Source organism: Bos mutus, chromosome 19, assembly GCF_027580195.1.
Source record: "Bos mutus isolate GX-2022 chromosome 19, NWIPB_WYAK_1.1, whole genome shotgun sequence".
NCBI lineage: Eukaryota > Metazoa > Chordata > Mammalia > Artiodactyla > Bovidae > Bos > Bos mutus.
Window position 1 is genome coordinate 30,547,398 of NC_091635.1, and position 22,141 is coordinate 30,569,538.

The 22,141-nt window shown below is 41.7% G+C and overlaps 1 protein-coding gene across 1 annotated transcript in view; it reads right to left on the reverse strand.

Moving 5' to 3' along the window:
• Positions 1-1,739: 1,739 nt before the first annotated feature.
• Positions 1,740-22,141, reverse strand: part of GPATCH8 (G-patch domain containing 8) — a 95,101-nt gene continuing 74,699 nt past the window's right edge. Inside the window, 3 exon segments of the mRNA XM_070389937.1 lie at positions 1,740-4,455; positions 4,458-7,885; positions 12,584-12,714. Coding sequence (XP_070246038.1) covers positions 3,980-4,455; positions 4,458-7,885; positions 12,584-12,714 — 4,035 coding nt within the window. The 3' untranslated portion in view covers positions 1,740-3,979.

The window sequence follows — 22,141 nt, forward strand, 5'->3', positions numbered from 1 at the left end:
GATTTGGGAAGGGACAGTTTTGGTATTCAATAAAGATTCTATTCCTTGTGGGAGTGCTGTTGGGGACACAGCTGGGTTGACAGTAGGCAGAGGAGGGCTGACACATTGCTCTCACTTTTCCATCCCATCAGCCTAAGTCTTCGAATCTCTCAATGAATGCTAAGCCTTCATGAAGTCAACAATTGCTGAACTACCATGGGTCTGGCAGTGAGCTAGGCAATGTGGAGGATATAGAAAAATCTTCATCTTTGATGTTTCCTTGCTAAATCCTGATGCATAATCCTGTTACTAATAGTATTTTGCTTTGCTTTTATCTTTCTTGAACACATAATCAAAATGTTACTGAAAGTATTCAACTCCCTACATAAAACACTAGTCTAAGGGATTAAGAAAAAAAAAAAAAGTATAAGAATTGGTCCCTACACTCTCAAGAGTTTACTATTTTACTGGGAAGCAGCGAGTACTAAATGAACCACAATTCTGAAAATCCAGTATATCCGAGTCAGGGAGGCCAGCCAGGAAAAGGCTGCAATAATTCAGACACGGGATGAGGTGATGGTACCCCTGGCAAACAAGAATGGAAAGGGTTGACAAGGCCTGAATTAGTCACTGAGGGTGTAGAGGAGGAAGAACTTCCATGTTGCAGCCCAGGCGGCTGAGGCAGGTAGCAGAACCCTTGCTGTAATCAGGCAGCCGCACAGACCTTCACATGGAGGATCTCTACAGGTCAGTCTGCCTCTTTGCTGACACCTTGCCTGCTCAGAACACCACTTTTTTTTTTTTTGGCTGTGCCACAAGACTTGGGGGATCTTAGTTCCCTGACTAGGGACTGAACCCAAGCCATGGTGGTGAAAATGCAGAGTCCCAACCACCAGACCGCCAGGGAATTTCCACTTTTCATTTTCTAACATCCTTTACTTGGGGGCGGGGATTTTGCTATTTTAGAGAAATAGGCAGATCTGAGTTGAGCATCCAACTCAAGGTTCAAGTGGAATAGCTTCTTTTCAAGGGGAGAATACAACTGTGTAAGAATAGGAAAATAGAAATAGACATTGTACTGTTCCTTCTTGAAAGGCTGAAGAAGAGAGGAAACGAATTCATCACTACAGGACTATGGTAAGCATGTGATGCACAATCTCCCCTGCCTTTTGCATATAGAAGAGTAGAGAATTTTATCTGCTCAGTAACAATTAGCACATTCTTCCTTTTACCAGGTAGCTCTCTAGCACTGTACTCATAGTAAAGGGTTGAGAATAACTCAGGACTGGTACTGGAGGACTCAGGACTCTGGCAGGGAAGGCCAGGCAGGTGACTCATTTCAATTGCCCTGAAGTCCACTCAAAAGCCCCCAAATCGGATTTCCCTGGTAGTCGAGATTAAGATTCCATGCTTCCACTGTAGGGGGCACAGGTTCAATCCCTGGTCAGGGAAAGATCCTGCATGCCACCCAATGCAGCCAAAAAGAAAAACAAATCTGGGAGAGTTGGTGGAAAGGAGATATACATTCCAAGACATCTACGTAAGACTGCCAGAAACTTAACCATCACTTCCTCCCACAACACAACGTTTCACCTCTACTTGCACAGACTGAGCTTTGAGAAGCACAATCTAAACATCATAAACAGCTGGTTCATAAGAATCTATCCTTTGACCACTTCATACAAGATGTTATTTGTGACCCATAACTCCATCCCTTCCCCACTCAGTGGATGGGGCAACAATCACGACAGACTCTAAAGTTTCCACAAATCATTGGTTTATTAGAAAGTTCCTTTCCCTAATTTTACAGCGTATATATCTCTATCATATGTGATAAAGTTAAATACAATCTGTTATGCTTGTAAGTAAGGATAGATTATTTTGTTTCTCCTTTTAGTTTTAAAATCACTATTGTGGAAATTAAAGGAAACTGCCCCCAGGAAGGTAGAGAGGCAGCCAGAGTATGGCTCAATCTACAAGCTAATGGGAAGCAGCACAAAAATGTTAATACTGTATTATTTAAATATTTACATGGGCTGAAAGCAAAGAAAAATGAGTCCCTTCACTTCAAACAGATGATTTCATTTTCCAGTGCTATTTATCAAAAAAGTGATGCTTCTGAATCAGATGAGGAGCACTGAACAGGTAGAAGGCTCAACAGAGTCTCTGTTTGCCCAGCACTTGCTTGACATGAACTCAAAGCCTTTCTGTCTTGGACATTGAAGAAGAAAGGCAGAACACGGAGCCCTGGCCCATGTACGTAGGGTTTTGTTTTTCCTGTCAGGTGACCAGCCAACCAATTCTAGCCACAGGAGTAGGTAAGGAAATTCCCAACAGGGAAGTTCTAACTACATCAAAGAAGACGAGATCTACAAGATGAACACCTTTGGGTCATTGTACTCATCAGGACTGAGAGCCAGGTGAAAGGTAAGAAGAGGAGGAAGAGGAATTCAGGTGGTACTGCCTCTGCTAAGTGTCATGAGAGAAAAGAAAAAAGGAATCTTTACTGCCTAAACTAAGCTGGGTAGAGGCATGGAAACTATGAAGCAAAAAAATCTGCAGAATCTAAAAATGTGCTCACCTCAATTAGAGGAGGAAGACCGTCCCAACTCTACCACGCTCCAGTCTACTTCTACTTCAGTTTCTAGCCAACCCAAAAGGCACATGAAAAATTTTTGTCAGAGGGGGCTAAATACTAGGAAGGCAAATGGACTGCCTGGGACAGGCACCCTGGAAACCCAGGAATCCCCAAGGACAATCACTTTGAATCTCACTGCTTCCAGAGAATAAAGCTCTTGAATCTCTCTCCTCCTCCGTGGGGCCCACCAGTTTCTCTGTATGAAATGGCAAACCACATAAGGGAGACTGTCAAAACTATTCCTCAATACCCCTAGCTGACTGCAGCCCGTTAGTTCAAAACTCCCAGTACTGGCGGCACCACTTACTGCAAATTAGGTCTCAGCAAAAAAAAAAGTTAAGCAATGTTCCTCTTTTTAACATTTTTATGGTTCATAACTTCAAAAAATACATGAACTTGATAAAATATACATGCTTAGTCATTTTTGCATCTAGCAGAAAACAAATACTTTATTTTTTGTTTTGTTTTCATTTGATAACCTTTAAAGTTTCTTAATTCAACTAGGGCAAACATATTTACACAAAGCCACCAGAACAAGGATCACTTAAAGAGCTGGATGTAAAAAATATTATTGCAGTATACTACAAATATGGAACCTTTTTTATATGAGCTACAAAAAGCAGCATTTACGTTTATAGAGTTCAGTGCAATTTTTTACATTAAAAAAATCCTATAAATTAAGAAGGAAACATCAACATGACAGAAGAAAATACACCCTTCGGACACATGAGCTCCTCTCTGTTCCGCAGCTTCTATTCATGATACGATCTTCTTTTCTGGGATATGCAGATGTCTCTTCTGGGATGAGGGACACAAGGACAACAGTGCCAAACGTGTGGCTCTGTTTGTGTGGGAAGTGGATCAAATGACAGCCTGAGTGGCATCTGGTTCCAGGTCAGACTCCCTTTCCACCTCACTCGGGATAAATAAGGTCACCAAGGTCAAAGACACTGAGAAGGCAGGACCGGATGGACAACCCGCCAACCAGAGAGGAGGAAAATGTTTTAAAATTTATACACAGAAGTGCAGAGGATAAAAAGTAGAGGGAGGAGGGGAGTATCTAAACTCGACAGTTTGGGGATGTTGCCGAAGAGGGGTGGGTAGCACTTACTGGTGTTCCCTAGCCTAGAAACACAGGAGAGGGAGGGACAAACAGAAAAGGAAAAAGGGAAAAAAAATCCCTGATAGTAAACCCAAAGCAAACCTCAAATCTAAAACCACCCCTGCAAGCCAAAACTCACTTCTTTGGCTGTCAGACACTGCCCATTCCAGCTTCTACTTGCTGGTATTAATGGCTCGACACCCCAAAGGAAGATGCATGGGTCACCTTCCCTGGCCCTGTCTGGGCTCCTGTCCCCTAACTCATGTGCCATGGCTGGGGGGGTGCTGCAGGTCCTGACCTGAGAAGATGGGGTGAAGTAGTGGGTGAAGGTGGAGGGCAGTGGCAGCTGCTGCAGCAGGCCGGGGAGCCAGCAGGGTAGGGTAGAGGGCAGCGTGTGGAACAGGGTGGAAGGTGAAGGGCCCGGGATGGATGGCTGAGGCAGGAATGATGTGGATGGGGTGGCTAGCCAGAAAGGTGGCGGGATGACCAGGGATGATGGAGTGAGTGAGGTGGGACAAGGAGATGGGGGTCAGGTGGGGCTGGGGGATATGATGCACTTGGGCTAGTGGCTGGGGGTGAGGGTGGGGGTGAATGCCAATGGCAGCGGCAGCTGCTGCGGCATGATGCTGTAGGATGGCATGCTGCACAGTTGTGATGGAGGTGGCAGAGGCCGTGGCCGGCTGCTGAATGTGGATAGGCTGCAAGGCTGGAGTGGCTGGGGCCAGGGCGGCCGAAGCGGGAAGGCCTTCACCTGCTTGGCCAGAAGCTGCTGCTGGATGTGCTGCTGTGCGGCCTGCTGGAGCTTGCTGTACTTCTCCATCTCCTCGGGAGTGAAGGTGATGGGCTGGCTCTCCAGTGGGGCGAGGGATGCATCCTCGGCTCCATCAACTGACTCAATACTGGGTTCCCCACTGGGCGGTGCGTAACCGGGGAAGGGCTCGAGGTCTGATGCTATAGGCAGCAAGCTGGACTCCACGGGGCCTGGCTGACTGCCACTATCCAGGGACTCAAGGGTGTCCCCGTCGCTGGGGTCAGGGAGGTAGTTATGGGAGATGGATGGGTCCCCAGGATAGCAGTCAGAGTGCACTGGGGTGCCTAGCGGAGCCACAGGGTGATCAGCAGTAGCTTCTTCAGACTTTGGCTCTTCTGGGGGTGGGTCTGATAAGGGGCCAGCTGTCTCCTCTGAGGGGAACTGATGTCCAAATGGAGCATCACTATTCCCTGGAGGCCCTTCTTCTGTCTCTGACTGTTCTTGCTCTTCTCCCCTTTCTAAGCCAGACTCTTCACATTTCTTGGCGTTGGGCTTTCGGGTAGCTGGGAGCTTCCCTATCAGAGGAAGGACAGGCTTGTTGCCAAGAGAAGGGGGGAGCTTGGGTCCAAAATAACCTTGTGGGGGGTCCTTGAGCTTGAGACCGGCTTTATTAGGGGTGGCCAGCACCTCCTCACTCATACTGGGTTTCCTCTCCACTTTCCTTGACTGAATCTTTTCCAGTAGCAGCTTGGCAGTGACAGAGTTCTTGTCTTCAGGGCTGCAGTCACCTTCTGACCCTCTTCCTGGGCCAACGCTGCTGTTCTGGGAGGGTGGGCCTATTCCCTTACCATCATCTCCTCTGCCGTCTTCTTTCTTCTTCTCCCCAGGACCTTCTCCCCGGCCTGATCGGAAGTAATGGGGAGACTGGGAGCGGTAGATTTTAGAGCGAATGAAGTCTCGACGACCAGAACGCCTCTCTTCAGGGCTCTCGTGCCCCCACGATCCCTTCCTGGAGCCTGATCTCTGTGAAGGGCTCCGGGTGCTGCGGCTGCGGTCCCGGCTATAGCTCCGACTCCGCTGCCAGCTGTGGGCTGTGGTGCTGCGGCTTCTCCTTTTGCTCCGGCTGCGACTACAGCTGCTGCTGCGGCTACGGCCCCTGGATCTTGAGCGCTCTCTGGTATGACTCCGAGATCGGCTTCGGGACTGGCTGCCACTGAGGCTATAGTCATCATCAGAAGATGAATATTTGTGCCGCTTGGACCGGTGCTTGGAGCTGGCGTAGTCTGAGTCATCAGAGTCATGGGAGCGCTTGGAGTGCCTTCGTGACCGGTCACTATAGTCACTATAGCTGTCATCAGAGTAACTGTGTTGTCTACTATAGCAGCTCTGGTCTGAAGAAGCATCTGAGCTACTGGAGTAAGAGCGCCGGGAGGAATGGCGAGAGGAATGGTGCCGGCCAGACCGTGAGCGGCTTCGGGAATGCTCACTGCCCGACTCTTCCTCTTCCTCCTCCTCCTCCTCCTCCTCCTCACTGTACTGGGATGGAGACTTCTGGTGCAGCCGGCGTGATGATGCATCATCACTGTCCTCATCTCCACTACTGGGTCGACTTCGATGGCTGGATCGGCTGCTCCGCTTGGTGCCAGCTCTTCGCTGGCAGGATGATGCGGGAGGTTCACCCCTGTGTTTCCTCCCACCATGATCTTGGGCGCTCCCACTGCCTCCGCCTTCATCCTTCTTGCCGCTGCTCCCTTCCTCAGCTGGAAGGGATCTCCGCTGCGAATCATCCTGGGCTCGCCGCCGTCTTCTTGGTGGTGCAGGGCTACCACTACCAGGGGGTTCTGGTTTGGGCCCCCGTTCAGAATCTGCTGGGGCTGATGATTTATTCTTTTTTCGTTTTCGCTTCTTGCGCTTCTTAGACTTCTCCCCAGATTCTGCCTTAGAGCTTTTCTCTTCTGGGTCAGCCCTGTGTTTCCGTTTATGTTTGCTGGATTTTTTGTGCTTCTTTTTCTTTTTGTGTCGGTGGGACTTCCCAGATCGTTCTTTCTTGCTAGGAAGGCTTCTCCCTGTGTCTTCTGTCTCTGATCCATGGCTACCCCCAGGCTCCTGCTTATTTAGGCCGCTACAGGCAGCCCCTGAAGCAGGTGCATCGATTCTGCCTCCTGAAGAATGTTGAACACTCTCTTCCTCCTCCTGGCTTTTATGCAGCTCACTAGGATCAAGGCCTTGGAGATGGTCCTTTGAGGAGCCTCCTATGTCCTTTGGCTTTTCTGTCCCTTTTGCTCTGGCATCTTTGTTCCTTGAAAGCTTGAAGTCAAAATACAAAGGGTTACAACTGTACGAAATGGAGGGTTCTGCCTTCGTGAAAATTAACAGTTCTGATGGCCACTGGAGGGCAGTGCTTTCATCTTTGCTTAAAACCGGAAAGAAAGGACCGGTTGGATGTTTGGGTCCCTCCCGGCTTTCTCTCCCTGCTGGAGTAGCCTGAGAAGTTTCTTTAGGAGGGTCAGACTCACACATTTGGATCTCTGAATCCTTCTGACTCTGAATCTCTAAACTATGCTCACTTACGTCCCCTCCTGAGGGCTTCTTTGTCTCAGCTTTGCTTCCAGGCTCTGAGGGCTCAGCCGCACTGGTTTCCATTTGCTGTTCGGAGACTTCACTGACTGTCTTTTCTGGTCCTTGGCTTGCTGTCACCTTGATGCAGCCTTTAGGCTTGGGAGAACTACTTTTTTTGCTGTCTAGGGCATTCTTTGGGTGTGTACTATTATCACCTTCCATTTGTTCACTGGCTCTCATAAAGAGCAGAAAAGGAAAATTAGGTTTTACTTTGCAGTGTGCTGGGGGGATGTAGTGGTAATACTCTGGCTCTGTAGCCCCAGCTCCTTCTTCTCGCTTCATTCTTTTTAACTTAGATAATGTTGAGGCAAGGGACCCTCCGTCCTGAGGGTCTTCATCCTCTTTTTTACCATCGAGATTACTGCTACCATCAGAATCTCCCACCTTCTGCAGTCCTTGGTCTGCACCCTTTTCATCAGCTTTTGTTCCATCATCAGAGGTCCCTTCCTCTGCGTGGTCCTTGAAAACTGATGCTATTGATTCGAGTTTGACAGGAGCCTTCTTGGCAAAGGAAAATGACACTCCCAATTTTTGTAGTGGGGTCCCCAGATTATTCTTAATGCCAAAGCTGATGCCTTGAGAGGCTGGCCCAGGAGCCTGTGCCAGCCCAGTGGTATTAGTGATTTGTACTGCAGTGAATGGGCCTCCTTTATCCGTGGAGAATTCAGATCCCAGGCCACAAGCGGCAGCGGTACTTGTGCCACTGTTTGTTGCTGATTCATCCTTCTCATCATCTCCAGCTTCTTCATCTACAGCCACTGTGGTTGGTCTGAACATGGGACCACTTCCAGGTGCACTATACAATGGTTTAGAAAAATGAAAAACAAACAAAAAAACAGGTTTAGGGGTACATTTCATACTATGTTATTTTTTTGGCCGTGCCACAAAGCATGCAGGATCTTAGTTCCCTGAGGAGGGATCAAACCCATGCTCCCTGCAGTGGAGGCACAGAGTCTTAACTGTTGGACCACCAGGGAAGTCCCTCATACTTCTAAAACACTTCTCTCTTATGTTTGACCATTCATCACAGGCAGATCTTAAAGACAATGAATGGTGGTCCTTCCTCAGCACTATGCTAACGGAAGGAACTTGCTCAGTAAGGTAAGGCAAAGTCTCATATTGCTAATCTACCGAGCTACATTCATAGGGATAGACAGTTACTGCTGTTTCTTCCTAAGCTGTCTAAATACTGAGGTTTAACCTCACAACTGAATACACTATCATTACCATCTGGCATAGCCCACCTGTCTTGTATCTGCTCTCAATTTTTACTGTACCATCCTACCCATCATTATGCTACCAAACATATGGCTGAAAATTTATTCCCAAAGGTTGCACAGTTCACCCTTGAATGATATGGGTTTGCAGGTTTGAAATACAAGGGCCCACTTATACAGATTTTTTTTTTTTTTAGTATATACATGTCACACAATTTGCAGCTGACTGAATCTTTGGATGTGGAACTGCAAATACAGAAGACTGACTATAAAGTTATACACAATTTCTGACTGTGTAGGTGTATGAGTTTGTGTGGGGACTGGAGTCATCAGCACCCCTCACCTCCACATTGTTCAAGGATCAATTGTACTTTGTACAGCTAAAAAACAAAACAAAACAAAAACACAACCCTCGATTTCTTGTCTGCTTTCAGATTTCAATTTTTTAAAATGTGCCTATTCCCTGAGTTGAACACAGTCAGAGACCTCCACTGTGCTACTCTCTGATGGTCTGTGGTTAGGTTAGCATGTCTGTTACAGAAATGAAGAGTCTGTGTCTATCTCCTGGCACCATGTCCAAACATTTGCTTTGGTTTTATGACATCTTCTGGGCACTCCATGCAACGATCATGATTCTACCAAGTACTTTCTCAGCTTTGAAAACAGAAACACCAAGGAGCCTCAGAGCCAGTGTTTTAAACTCCTGTCACATCTGAAATTTTTACAGTGTGGGTTATACAGGTATCTCTTAAGCCAAACTCAAGACCTGAAGACAATTATTTGGATGAAATTCTCTTAATCTAAACCCTAACTACTAGTTGTCCTAAACTCAGGGACCAAATATATTCAGATAATATGGTAACCCCTTTGCTATCTGAACTCTTGTTATTGGAAGATGGAACCCACCTGACTAGGGTAGCAAGAGATACTCTCACTGTGTCACAAAATCCACCCCATAGGAAAGAAACCTTCAAACTGAAATAAAAAAGAATTTATTGTGACCTTTTGCTTACTCTTTGCCATGCAACTCCAATATACTATGGGGTCATGCATTACTCCTAGGATGATGAAATATACCTGATGATGGATCAAAACCTTCTTCTATCTTCCCAAGAGTTTACTTGGTCATCTTTTAACTGTTTATTTCTTAAACAGTACTAATGCTGCACAGTTTGATTGAATAAATACATAAAAAAGAACTAAAAGTCACCAATGAAGAAAAACATGTACTAAAATATGTCTGGAACTAAAAAGTGGTCTGGTATATATTTTTAAAGAAAGTATCCTTACAACAAGTCCAAGAGGAATGTATTTATTACATAAAGAACTGCTAAGAAGGAATCAGAATCAGTTTACAGGCATTGTAACTCAGTATTAGAGGTCATGGGTTAATTCTGTTTCAAAACTTACACTATATGTGTTCTCTCCTTCCTCCTTTTTCCAAAACACAAGAGAAGTTAATAAGTAAACAAGTACCCAAAAATCTAGAAAGGTCACGATCTTGAAAACTCTGGCCTCAACGTCACTGTAAACTTTTAAAAGTCACATAGTTTTTCTTTCCACTGTAACCAGCTCCTCTTGTTCCTGGCCAGCCTTTAAAAACAAACAGAGGGACCTAAATCCTTCAGATTGAGGCACATACCTCATGAATTCTCAGATGCTCAAAGACTAGGTCCATCAAAGACTAGCTGCTTGGGAATGCAGCCCTAGGTGGGGCTAAGGGGGGCTAATTCCACCTAAGGCTAAATACCAGCCCCATACTTATCATCAAGAACCATGAAGGAACATTAAAAACAATACTCAAGAAGGCAGGAATCTGTAGAGAAATAAATAGAATCTCCTAGGCTTTATTGCTTATTACTAACTAACAGAAGCAGAAGATATTAAGAAGAGGTGGCAAGAATACACAGAAGAACTGTACAAAAAGATCTTCATGACCAAGATAATCACGATGGTATGATCACTCACCTAGAGCCAGACATCCTGGAATGTGAAGTCAAGTGGGCCTTAGAAAACATCACTACGAACAAAGCTAGTGGAGATGATGGAATTCCAGTTAAGCTATTTCAAATCCTGAAAGATGATGCTGTGAACGTGCTGCACTCAATATGCCAGCAAATTTGGAAAACTCAGCAGTGGCCACAGGACTGGAAAAGGTCCGTTTTCATTCCAATCCCAAAGAAAGGCAATGCCAAAGAATGCTCAAACTACCGCACAATTGCACTCATCTCACACACTAGTAAAGTAATGCTCAAAATTCTCCAAGCCAGGCTTCAGCAATATGTGAACCGTGAACTTCCAGATGTTCAAGCTGGTTTTAGAAAAGGCAGAGGAAGCAGAGATCAAATTGCCAACATCTGCTGGATCATCGAAAAAGCAAGAGAGTTCCAGAAAAACATCTATTTCTGCTTTATTGACTATGCCAAAGCCTTTGAGTGGGTGGATCACAATAAACTGCGGAAAATTCTGAATGAGATGGGAATACCAGACCACTTGACCTGCCGCCTGAGAAACCTATATGCAGGTCAGGAAGCAGCAGTTAGAACTGGACATGGAACAACAGACTGTTTCCAAATAGGAAAAGGAGGACGTCAAGGCTGTATATTGTCACCCTGCTTATTTAACTTATATGCAGAGTACATCATGAGAAACGCTGGGCTGGAAGAAGCACAAGCTGGAATTAAGATTGCCGGGAGGAATATCAATAACCTCAGATATGCAGATGACACCACCCTTAAGGCAGAAACTGAAGAGGAACTAAAAAGCCTCTTGATGAAAGTGAAAGTGGAGAGTGAAAAGGTTGGCTTAAAGCTCAACATTCAGAAAACGAAGATGATGGCATCTGGTCCCATCACTTCATGGCAAATAGATGGGGAAACAGTGGAAACAGTGCCAGACTTTATTTTTTGGGGCTCCAAAATCACTGCAGATGGAGACTGCAGCCATGAAATTAAAAGACTCTTACTCCTTGGAAGGAAAGTTATGACCAACCTAGATAGCATATTCAAAAGCAGAGACATTACTTTGCCAACAAAGGTCAGTCTAGTCAAGGCTATGGTTTTTCCTGTGGTCATGTATGGATGTGAGAGTTGGACTGTGAAGAAAGCTGAGCGCCGAAGAATTGATGCTTTTGAACTGTGGTGTTGGAGAAGACTCTTGAGAGTTCCTTGGACTGCAAGCAGATCCAACCAGTCCATTCTGAAGGAGATCAGCCCTGGGTGTTCTTTGGAAGGAATGATGCTAAAGCTGAAACTCCAGTACTTTGGCCACCTCATGCGAAGAGTTGACTCATTGGAAAAGACTCTGATGCTGGGAGGGATTGGGGGCAGGAGGAAAAGGGGACGACAGAGGATGAGATGGCTGGATGGCATCACCAACTCGATGGACCTAAGTTTGAGTGAACTCCGGGAGCTGGTGATGGACAGGGAGGCCTGGTGTGCTGCGCGATTCACGGGGTTGCAAGGAGTCGGACACGACTCAGCGACTGAACTGAACTGAACTGACTGAACTCTACACAGTTAAAACACTGAAATCTGCTCCAGTAGAATACTGTAAGGTATGTGCTTTTCTACATAAGAATAATATGGGAGGGGAATTCCCTGGTGTGGTTAGGACTTGGCGATTTCACTGCCATGGCTCGGGGTTCAATCCCTGGTTGGGCACTGAGATCCCTCAAGCAGAGAGGCAAGGAAAGATGGAGAATGGGAATAATATTTGCATAATTTACTGATTTACTGAGGATCTTCTATGTGCTAGAATTCTTTTGTAAGCACTTTGATATAACAACTTAATGACTTCTCACAAGAACTGTAAGAATTAAGTTATTATCATTTCCATCTTACAGATAAGGAAACTGAGGCATAGAGCTTAGATAATTAAGGTCACACAGATCATAGGTTTATGGCCTCAGGAGCATATATTCTTCTTCTTTTTTTAATTTGGCTGTGTTGGGTCTTAGTTGCAGCATGTAGGCTCAACTGCTCTGATCCATGTGGGATTTTAGTTCCCTCTATCAGGGATCGAACCCACATCCCCTACACTGCAAGGCAGATGGTCCCTTAACCACTGGACCATCAGGGAAGTTCCAGGAGTGCATATTCTTAATCAGTATATTATACTCCAAGTATAGATATTCTTTTAGCTTGAAAGAAGATCTATTTAAAATTTAAGGATTATATGTCAATTATACCTTAATTTTTTAAGAAAAGGATTATTAAATTCTTAAATCTTAAAAATTATTAATTATTTGTAAGCCCTCAGAGAGACAGTGTCCTCACCATTCAGCTTGTTTTCTTTGCTCTGCCAACTCGTGGAGCCGCCGTAGGGCTTTCTCCTGTTTCTTCTCATCCTTGCGGGATCTTGAGGAGACATTTCGAGCAAACTCTCTCTGCTTGAGATCTTTCAATCTCTGAGGTAACAAAAGAAAGGAACAGGGAGTGGGTGATTTAGAATAACTTGGGGATCCTGAAAGCAAGGCCTTCAGAATTTTTATCCATAATCAATGGTTTTAGCATAGTGTAGAATATACATTGTTGTACTCTTATGGTAACTGAAAACACAATGGCTGATTACTCTGGGTAAAGCACCTGAAGTATCTGCATTCCTAATTAGGACAGCATACCATTTGCTTTATTGGCCAAAATTAAATAATTTCAGAAGCAACAAACAAATTTTAGAACACTAGGAGAAAAGAAAAGGGACTATTTAATCACCTGCTCTTTCAGGATGCAAAACTAGACAAATAGAATATGAGTTAAACTGTAATAACACAAGCCAAAGAGAACAGAAAGGGGTTAAGCCAGTACAGAAAATTACCCAGGTGTAAGATCTTAAAAAGCAATGTACAGCTTACATGGGAAGGTTATCTGAATCAGACTAACAAATAGAAAGCCTACTTTGCTTTCCCCATTAAAAGGTGCTATTCTTTTCATCATGAACAGTTTTCCTGTGAATTAATCAAACCGTCTTCTAATGCTTGCATGTTCAGAGCTCACCAGTCTGACCACTTTCATCTGGTCAGTCTGCTGAAATTAGAAAGTAATAGGTGTGGCTTTTCATTCCTTCATGGCCCCAAGAGGAACAACCAGGGAATGAGATGGGAGAATAGATAAGCCAAAGAATTTATTACTTAAAATCCTGATGAAAGAATGGGTCTTTTATTCTCAGAAGATACTATACATAATTATCCTTAAAACAAAAACAACAACCAAAAAATAACAACAGTGTTATGACACACTGATGACAAGAATCCAGACATATCTATCTGCAATGAAGACAGAACTAAAATCAGTTTCAACATACTAGAGAATATAAAAGCAAACAAACCAAAACAAAACACATACATTAACCTATGCTTTTTACAACAGCACTGAGAAAAGGAATTTGACCCAATATAAAGTGGACATTGCTTTGTGGAACGGCATGATGCTGAACAGACAGAGGAATTTTCTTATCTAATATTTATGAAATGTGTTTTGAGTATTTTTGAATTGGGAGAGGGAAAGGGTGGAAAGACACACACAGAAAAAGATATACAGCTAAAGACACTAGTAGAAAAACTCACTCTTGTGATCTGGGCTTCCAAATTAGAAGGATTTGCTTTCAATACATCAGCTGAAAATGTCACATCACAAAGAAAAAAAAAAGTAAAAAATAAAACAAGAGTGGAAGAGAAAAAAAATAAAGCAAGCATTACTACACAAGCTCTCTTAGTGACTGCAAACTATTATACTGAACAATCAGGGACAAAGCCATCAACTCTAAAACGTTTGAGGAGAGGGAAGCACCTGCACAAAACATGTATGTGTACATACACAGACTGACACAGTAATAATCCCTTCTAGATAAATGGAACTGTCTCCATTCCTTTAGGAAAAATGGTTACAGAACTTCAGGAGAGACCACTGTGGTCTGTGAGTAGTTAGTCTTATTTACCTTTATTTGGGGGATGTTCAAGTAACCGACGGCTGGCAAAATTGTTTTACTGAGGCTGGCTACTCAGAATTAAGCTTTTTATAAAAAACACTTCAAGATGAAGGAGCAACTATTTTAAATAAACATGAATTCCAAATTCCTCCTTCCAAGGAGAATGGGGCATGGAGAGTCTATCAGGTCTACTGAATGATTATTTTAGGCCACAAACCTAGTTTTTTTCCTGACCCAAACACTTAACAGGCTCTCTGGCCAAGATAAATAAAATGCCATTTCTTCTCATTTCTACTGTTTTTTCTCCAGCCACCTCATAGGCCTGGAAAAATCTCCCCATACCCAGTCATTCCTTTCCGTCTTACACGTTTTAGGAGTTATTTCCCAAACTAAAGGACCCTGTCTAAAAGAATGAACATTTTATCAAAGTCTTGAGTCTCCAGGCCAAGTCAATGATTTCCAGTCATTCAGCAGCCACTTGGTACAAACTTGAAGTTGAAGGGACAGACTATTTCCACATCATCCTGAAGACCTCCCATCTCAAATTCCCACCCACCACAATAATTAGAAGTAGGGAAGGAAGAAAATAGGATGATATCAATAAAACAAGTGCAAATTCCAATCCTATACAAGATATAGGCAACACTCCTATATCACCTCTATAAACTCTATGGTCAAGTCTGGGGTTTTAAAAAGAGAATTTGGAACCCTAGAATTTAACTCAAATCTTAAAGACAAGACTTGGCAACTTTCCCAAACCCAAAATGTCTATTTGAGGTCTCTCTTAGATAAGGGTGTTCCAATGGTAAAAATGGATTCCTAAACCCAAGTCTCTTCTTTCTATTCAAGGTCAAACTGAATTCCCCTCACAAAGTTTCTATTGATCTCTACATAAAGATGGGATTCTTTTTCTTTCTGAGCTGTCTTACTAGCACTTTGTTACAGTGCTCACCTAGCAACCATCATTTTGTCTGACTACTTATTCCTGTCTTTCAGAAGGGCAGTATGTATAAAATTTCAGTTTCACCTCTCTGAACTCAAAATCCCTCATTAGAAAAACAGGGCTATATAGCAATAGATTAACAAGATTAAGTGTCAAAATAAATACATGTAATGCATTTTTTATGTCTAAATGGTTCAATTCTGCCCCTTCCCCTGTATTTGGGGCAGGAACTTTGGCTTATCTTTATAATCAACCCTGCATTGTTAAGGAGCAGCACTAAACCCACAGACTGCATCTGGTAAGTGGCTGGTGAATAATATGGCTTAAAACACTGGATCCTTGATTTTCAACAATTTCTTTTTGTTATCATCCGTAGGAAAGTTTGGTAAGAAATATTTTCCTATATTTACTAGCGACATATGCTAAGTCACTTCAGCCGTGTCCGACTCTGTGCGACCCCATAGACGGCAGCCCACCAGGCTCCCCCGTCCCTGGGATTCTCCAGGCAAGAACACTGGAGTGGGTTGCCATTTCCTTCTCCAATGCATGAAAGTGCAAAGTGAAAGTGAAGTCGCTCAGTCGTGTCCGACCCTCAGTGACCCCATGGACTGCAGCCCACCAGGCTCCTCCATCCATGGGATTTTCCAGGCAAGAGTACTGGAGTGGGGTGCCATTGCCTTCTCCGGCTAGAGACATAGTCAAGTTAAATAACATAGTTTTCCTAGGTATTACTATTATATAGTAAGGAAGTCTTACTCTTTTTTTTGTCTGGACACACTGCTTGGCATGTAGGTTAAGTTCCCCAGTCAGGGTTGAATCCAGGCACTGGCAGTGAAAGTGCTGAGTCCTAACCACCGCATTGACAGGGAATTCTCATAAATCTCATTCTTTAGAGAACCAAAAGGTCAGAATTTTAAGCCCCTTAACTTCTGAACAGAATTGGACCAATGGCAAAAAAAGTACTGACCAGAAACTTCTCAATTTCCAATCTAAAAAGTAATTTTTTATATAGGTATAAGACCCTAATTCAGAGTCAGTTTTCCGAAGTTGCCTATTTCAAAAGGCTACCAAGCTTAGCTCATTTGTCACTGAATACCCACATGAAATTCTCCCTGTGACCTGTACTTTTACTTTCCACTTGAATTCTGAGGGGAACTAAACTTTAGATAACCTTTTCTAAACAAGAATAAAAGAGCAACATATCTGTCTGTCAAAGAAGACAGAGTTCCAGTAAGGAAACCAAAAAGTACAGATGTGTCATCAATCCAAAACTATTTTCAAAGGCTGAGCAAATTCCATACTGTACACAAAAAGTCAAGTTAAAACCTTCAAACCAGCACACTGTCTAATGTGAATGGATCTAATTAATCATTTAGGTGACTCCAAAGCTACTATGTCCTATATATTATCTCTGAAAATTATAAAGTATAATTTCTGAAGAAAATTGCTAATAAATTTACATATTTATTCAACTATTAATGTTTATTAATATAAATTTAAGCCATATAACACAATTTTAGCTGGAAAATATCTGATTCAAAGGAAAGGAGACCAAACCCCATTCATAATGAAAGGGTTTGAAGATCCTGTTTTTCTAAAAAATCAACAACAAATGTCCAAAAAAGTATACACACTTGTGGCAGGAAACATAATTTCTCATTGATTTCAATCACATGGTAGCTGGCATTTCCATTAAATTTCCCAAAAGACCAGTAGAGGGACGAACTTAACAAATAACCCAGCACTTAAAATATCCATCCACAGTTGGGCTAAAGACCACTTCAAATGTAAATGACATTTCCAGTTCTTAAAACCGGCTAAACCGCAGTGTACTGGCAGAAAAATATCTGCTCCAGACACAAAATCCTGCTCTACCTTTCAACTCTGAACAATTAAACCAAGGAACTGAGAATCTGGTATATCTTACCAGGTTTTTGGTGCAGGTGATAAGCTTGCCCACGTTATTAATAATGTGGAGTGTCAACAGTAAGGAGTGGTGATGTATGCGAGCCAGGAATGAATGAGCCACAGACTTCTGCACACTGTTTTCCCTACCAACAAAAGATAGTAACGACCTCAATCTAATAAAATACTTTTAATATCTTTTGATGCTACACTTCTCTCTTGAACCACAACAAAATTTGATGCTAGAAGCTTATATTTGATTGAGTATACTTCACTAGGAATAAATCTATTATCTTTCTCAAGTATTTAAAATCTATTATTGCACTTTAAATAATAAAACCGTTATTTCCATGTGAAGAGAATTTCAGGTATTAGAAAATAGGCAGAGAGTATTTTCTATTGTCACTAAACATCCTATGTTCCAATACACATGCAATTCTAAAGAGAAACTGAATTCTATCTCTTTGGGGTCAGAAGATTATCTGTGATTTCTTTCTCTCACCAGACAGCAATCCCTCTCTCCAAGGAGACAGACTGCTCTTAGTCTTCCTTCTTAACTAACCCTCCAACACACACACCTTATCTATGGTACAGGAGACTTCATGAACGGAGATGGAAAATAGTGAGCAAAGAAGCAGTGGTTGTTTATAACTCAATCTGTTTTTCTGCCCAAACATAATCCAGCCTTTTTTGAGCTTCAACTACTCCCTTTCCATTATGTCAACGATCCCACATACCCCTAAATCCATGGCTCTTCTCCCCACTGTTCCCAGCCTCTCTCCAATGACAGAACATTAATGAGGAATGTCTCTCCTCTCCCAAACCGGAGCAGTCATGCTGCAGTTACTTGGCCAATTCAAGATTCAGTGTGTGTGATGCCTCTGGATGAGCCAGTCCAGGAAATCACTGTGCAGTGAGGGAGGGAAAAGACTAGCAGAGAACACAGAGAGCCTCAGCAGTAAACCACTCAGGGAAAAAAGATTCGAGTTGAAAGATTAAGGAAATCCAAGTTACTGGGCATTAGGTGTAAATTCTTTTAGCACGTGCATATCAGTAAGTGATGAAAATGAGTTTTATTCAGTAACATAGAAACCCAAATGTTTTGTAACAGAAAACTAAAACTAATGCTGATTACAGATACTGAAAAAAGTCAGAGGGGAAATAGACAAGTATACATTTTTTGGGGCTAAGTAACTGTAATTCTAATTAGTCATTTATGGCAATACTTTATTTGTGCACAATTACTCTGAAACACAATAACTTAATATCATTTGGTGAATGTCAAATTAATCTGTCATAAAATCACTGCATTATATTTATGTTCTGAAATTCAGCAAAAGCCTTAAAAGTATGGTATGAATAGCATCATGCATATACTGCTTTAAGGTATTTTCCACACATCCATACCTAAACATACACACACATATCTATGTACATGAAGTCACCATCATCACTACTAAAAGTTAACTTTGATAATGAAGTTTTTAAAAATAATTCTATTAATATGTATTTCATATACCATAAAATTAATCCATTTAAAGTGTAAAATTTAGTGGGTTTATTAGTATATTTTCAGAGTTGTACCACCAGCAGCACTAATTTTAGAATATTTCCATTATCCCCAAAGGAAAACCCAACCATTAGCATTCATTCCTCACTGTCCCTTGCTACCCAATGTGTGGAAACCTGAACTGTATTCTCCATAGATTTGCTTATTCTAAGCTTTTCATATAAACAAAATCATACAATATAAGGTTTTTTTGTGACTGGCTTCTTCCACTTAGCATAATATTTTCAAGATTCATGCATGCTGTATTTATCAGTAAGTCATTCTATTTTATTGCTGAATAACATTTCATTGTATGACTGCCACATCTTGTATATCCATCACTTAATGGATATTTCAGTTGTTTCCACTTTTGGGTCATGATGAATAGTGTTGCTGTAAACAAACCTGTACAAGTTTTCATGTGGACCTATTTTTATTTCTCTTGAGTATATATCGGTCATATGGTAGCTTTATATTTAACATTCTGAGGAACTATCAAGTGTTTTCCACAGGGGCTGCACCATTTTATTACCCCTCTAGCAGTGTAGAAAAGTTCTAATTTCTCCATATCTTCTCTAGCGCTTACTGAATTTCTTTCATTTTGGCAACCTAAGTAGGTGTGAAATGGTATACCATTGTGGTTTTGCAGATAACAAGTTTTAAGAATATCTATGTAATCCTTGAGATCATATCTGAAAACAAAGATTTGCCCTCTACGTAAAATTTGAAGGAGCATAATTCAGAAGAGCTGCTTAGGCCCAAAGCAAATGAAACAGCAACATCCTAGTTCAGAATTCTCTTTTCAGTAATATTGTTCATAAACTTATCATTCCTGAAGTTGCTTTAACTTTTGAGATTACAACAGAACATATAGCCTCATATGCCAGAATCTCCCATGGTGCACCACTGTGAAGAATGTATGTGTACACGAGCAGAAAACCAGTTGAAAGCTACAGAATGTAAATAAGGCAGAATCACTTTTATTCACTTTGGAACTGAGTGCCAAAAGGAAGAACAGAGTTAGAAATACATACTAACAGTATTAAAGTATAGGGTTTACCAGCAACCTTAGCTCCGAAAAGGTCTGCTTAGGGTTACCCCTGATCACAAAAGCAGACAGTTTCCCTGAACAGACACAGAGTTTTCCAAGATTAACTATGCTGTGATAGCAGGGTGTAAGGAGTCTATTTTCAACAAAAGCAGAGGTGGTGGGTAAGATTTAACAGGTGAAAAGGCTCAAATCATGCTCAATTTTTGGGAGACTGGCCAAATGAAGTCATTCTTTTATTAACTAAAACAGTCCCAAAGAAAATGGCATCCACAGCAATACAAAACACAACCGAACCTAAAATTTTCACCTCTCTGCTGTAGGTTATTAAATTACAACTACAATATGCTTAAGTTCTGAGATACATTCCTCTCTCATCACATTTGCTTTTGCTTCTCAGAGAAAAATCTCTTCAGAAGTGAACTGTGCTCTTTAAGTCAGTATTTATAAAGCTTTGGCATTCATAAATACTTTATGATTTTCTTAACCTTTTTCACATTTTTACAATAATCAATTTATTATTTTTCTAATTTATAATTTTCTATCAACACTTCAAATATACAGCAGCTATGAAATATCTTCATGGTAGCTAATCTTAGTGGTTTCACTTAGAATGATCTTTTTCATTTTACTTTAGTCCGAGAATTATCTTTTCTCACCTTGCCTTTTTAGTTTTGTTTTTATTGATACTTTTCTGTGTCCCATCCACTGTGACCCCTGCACTGAACATCGTAAGTTGCACTGAAAAAGGAATATAGTTACATTTCAAATCTGCAGTGGTCTTGCCAGAGGTTCAACTGGCTTTGGTATGCTTACTGTCCTGATGTAGGAAGTGCCAAGCATAGAGGATTGAATGTATCTTGGCAAAAACTGGACAAGTAGTGAAATTTCAAGTGGAGAGTACACCAAACTTGAATGAAGCCCATGTGAAGTCCAAAAATGATCATTCCTTCCATCACCAAACAATTTCTCAAAATACTTCAATTCAGAACCTATTTTATTTTTGAGAGGCGAGGAAAACTCTGAACATTTCTGTTTTTTGGTACACATTACCAGGTGCTATAGTTAACTAAGAGCAAGCAATGCTGTCAGAAAGTCAACAGTTTAGACAAAGTTAATTTAAATCATGTAGTAGTTAGAGATTCTACTCTGTATAGTTCAGAATAGAGAAGTCACTAATACCTGTTACAGGCTTAAATGGTTTAGTAATTTAATTTAGTTCAGTCATTTACAAAGTCCAGGAAACCATTATTTTTACAGCTAAAACAGACCTTGGTATTTCTTTTTTTTTTAAAAAGTAGAACAGTACAGGGGTTTTCATACTGAAGCTATTTTAGCAGGAAGAAGAGGCAGGCTGAAAGCATTCTTTACTCTGATGGAGATATTGATTCTATGAACAAGTTCAAGCAATTTCTCAAGGTTGCTTTACAGTACCAGATTTTGATAACTGGATCGTACTACCACATGGTTTTGAAACTGCAAGGAAGTTATACAAACACTAACTAAGCAGGAACAAGCAGGCATCTTTTCAATGTGCTACTTTCCTAGCATCAACTACAACCTGTGGAAGCTTGTTGGAGGTGAGGGAAAGGTATAGTCCTGAGTCACAAACTTAAAAATGTTTATAGCGGGATTTGGCAGGTAACACAGGTTGGTGTAAGAGAAAAGATGAAGTGGAAATCATATATATATAATTGGAGAAGGAGCACATGCATTTCTAAAGAGAAGGTAAGCTTTCAGCTTTAGCCAACTGTTATGTTGATTATGTAGGCCCAATGTTCTCAGAAGCTTCAATTTTTCAAGATAAATCAAAACCTGAATTATGTAACATCTCATTTAAAAATGTTGGGAATCAACTGAAATTAAAGGAGAAAAAACTACCACCACAAATACCAGACAAACACAGTTGATCCTTGAATAACATGGGTTTGAATTGTGTAGATCCACTGATATGTGGATTTTTTTCAATAGTAAATACTACAGTACTATATGACAGGATTTTCTTCAATAGTAAATACTACAGTACAATAATAAACATTACAGTACTACAGATCTGGGGTTGGTTGAATCCACAGATATGGAACCATCGAGAGGGAGAGAAATCTCAGATATGAAGGGCCAAAAACAAATCATACTCAGATTTTCGACTGAATGGAGGGTTGGCACCCCTAACCCCATGTTGTTCAAGGGTCAACTGTGCATGCATCTGGGGGAATTTGTGATCTCTAGTTTATGTACTGGAAGCTAGTGAGGAGGGCCCCTTAGTGGCACAAATAAAAGAGTAAGACTGGAAGAATCCTGAATGAGTAACAAGGCACTAAGAAAGCAAAACTAAAACACATCAGTGTTAAAATAATGCACCGACCACTGTGCTGCTACAAATTTACCTATGGGAAAGAGATTATTCTTTGGAGTTTGGAATTTAAATCTTGCAAGGCTAAAGAAAATGGTTTCTACTGTATATC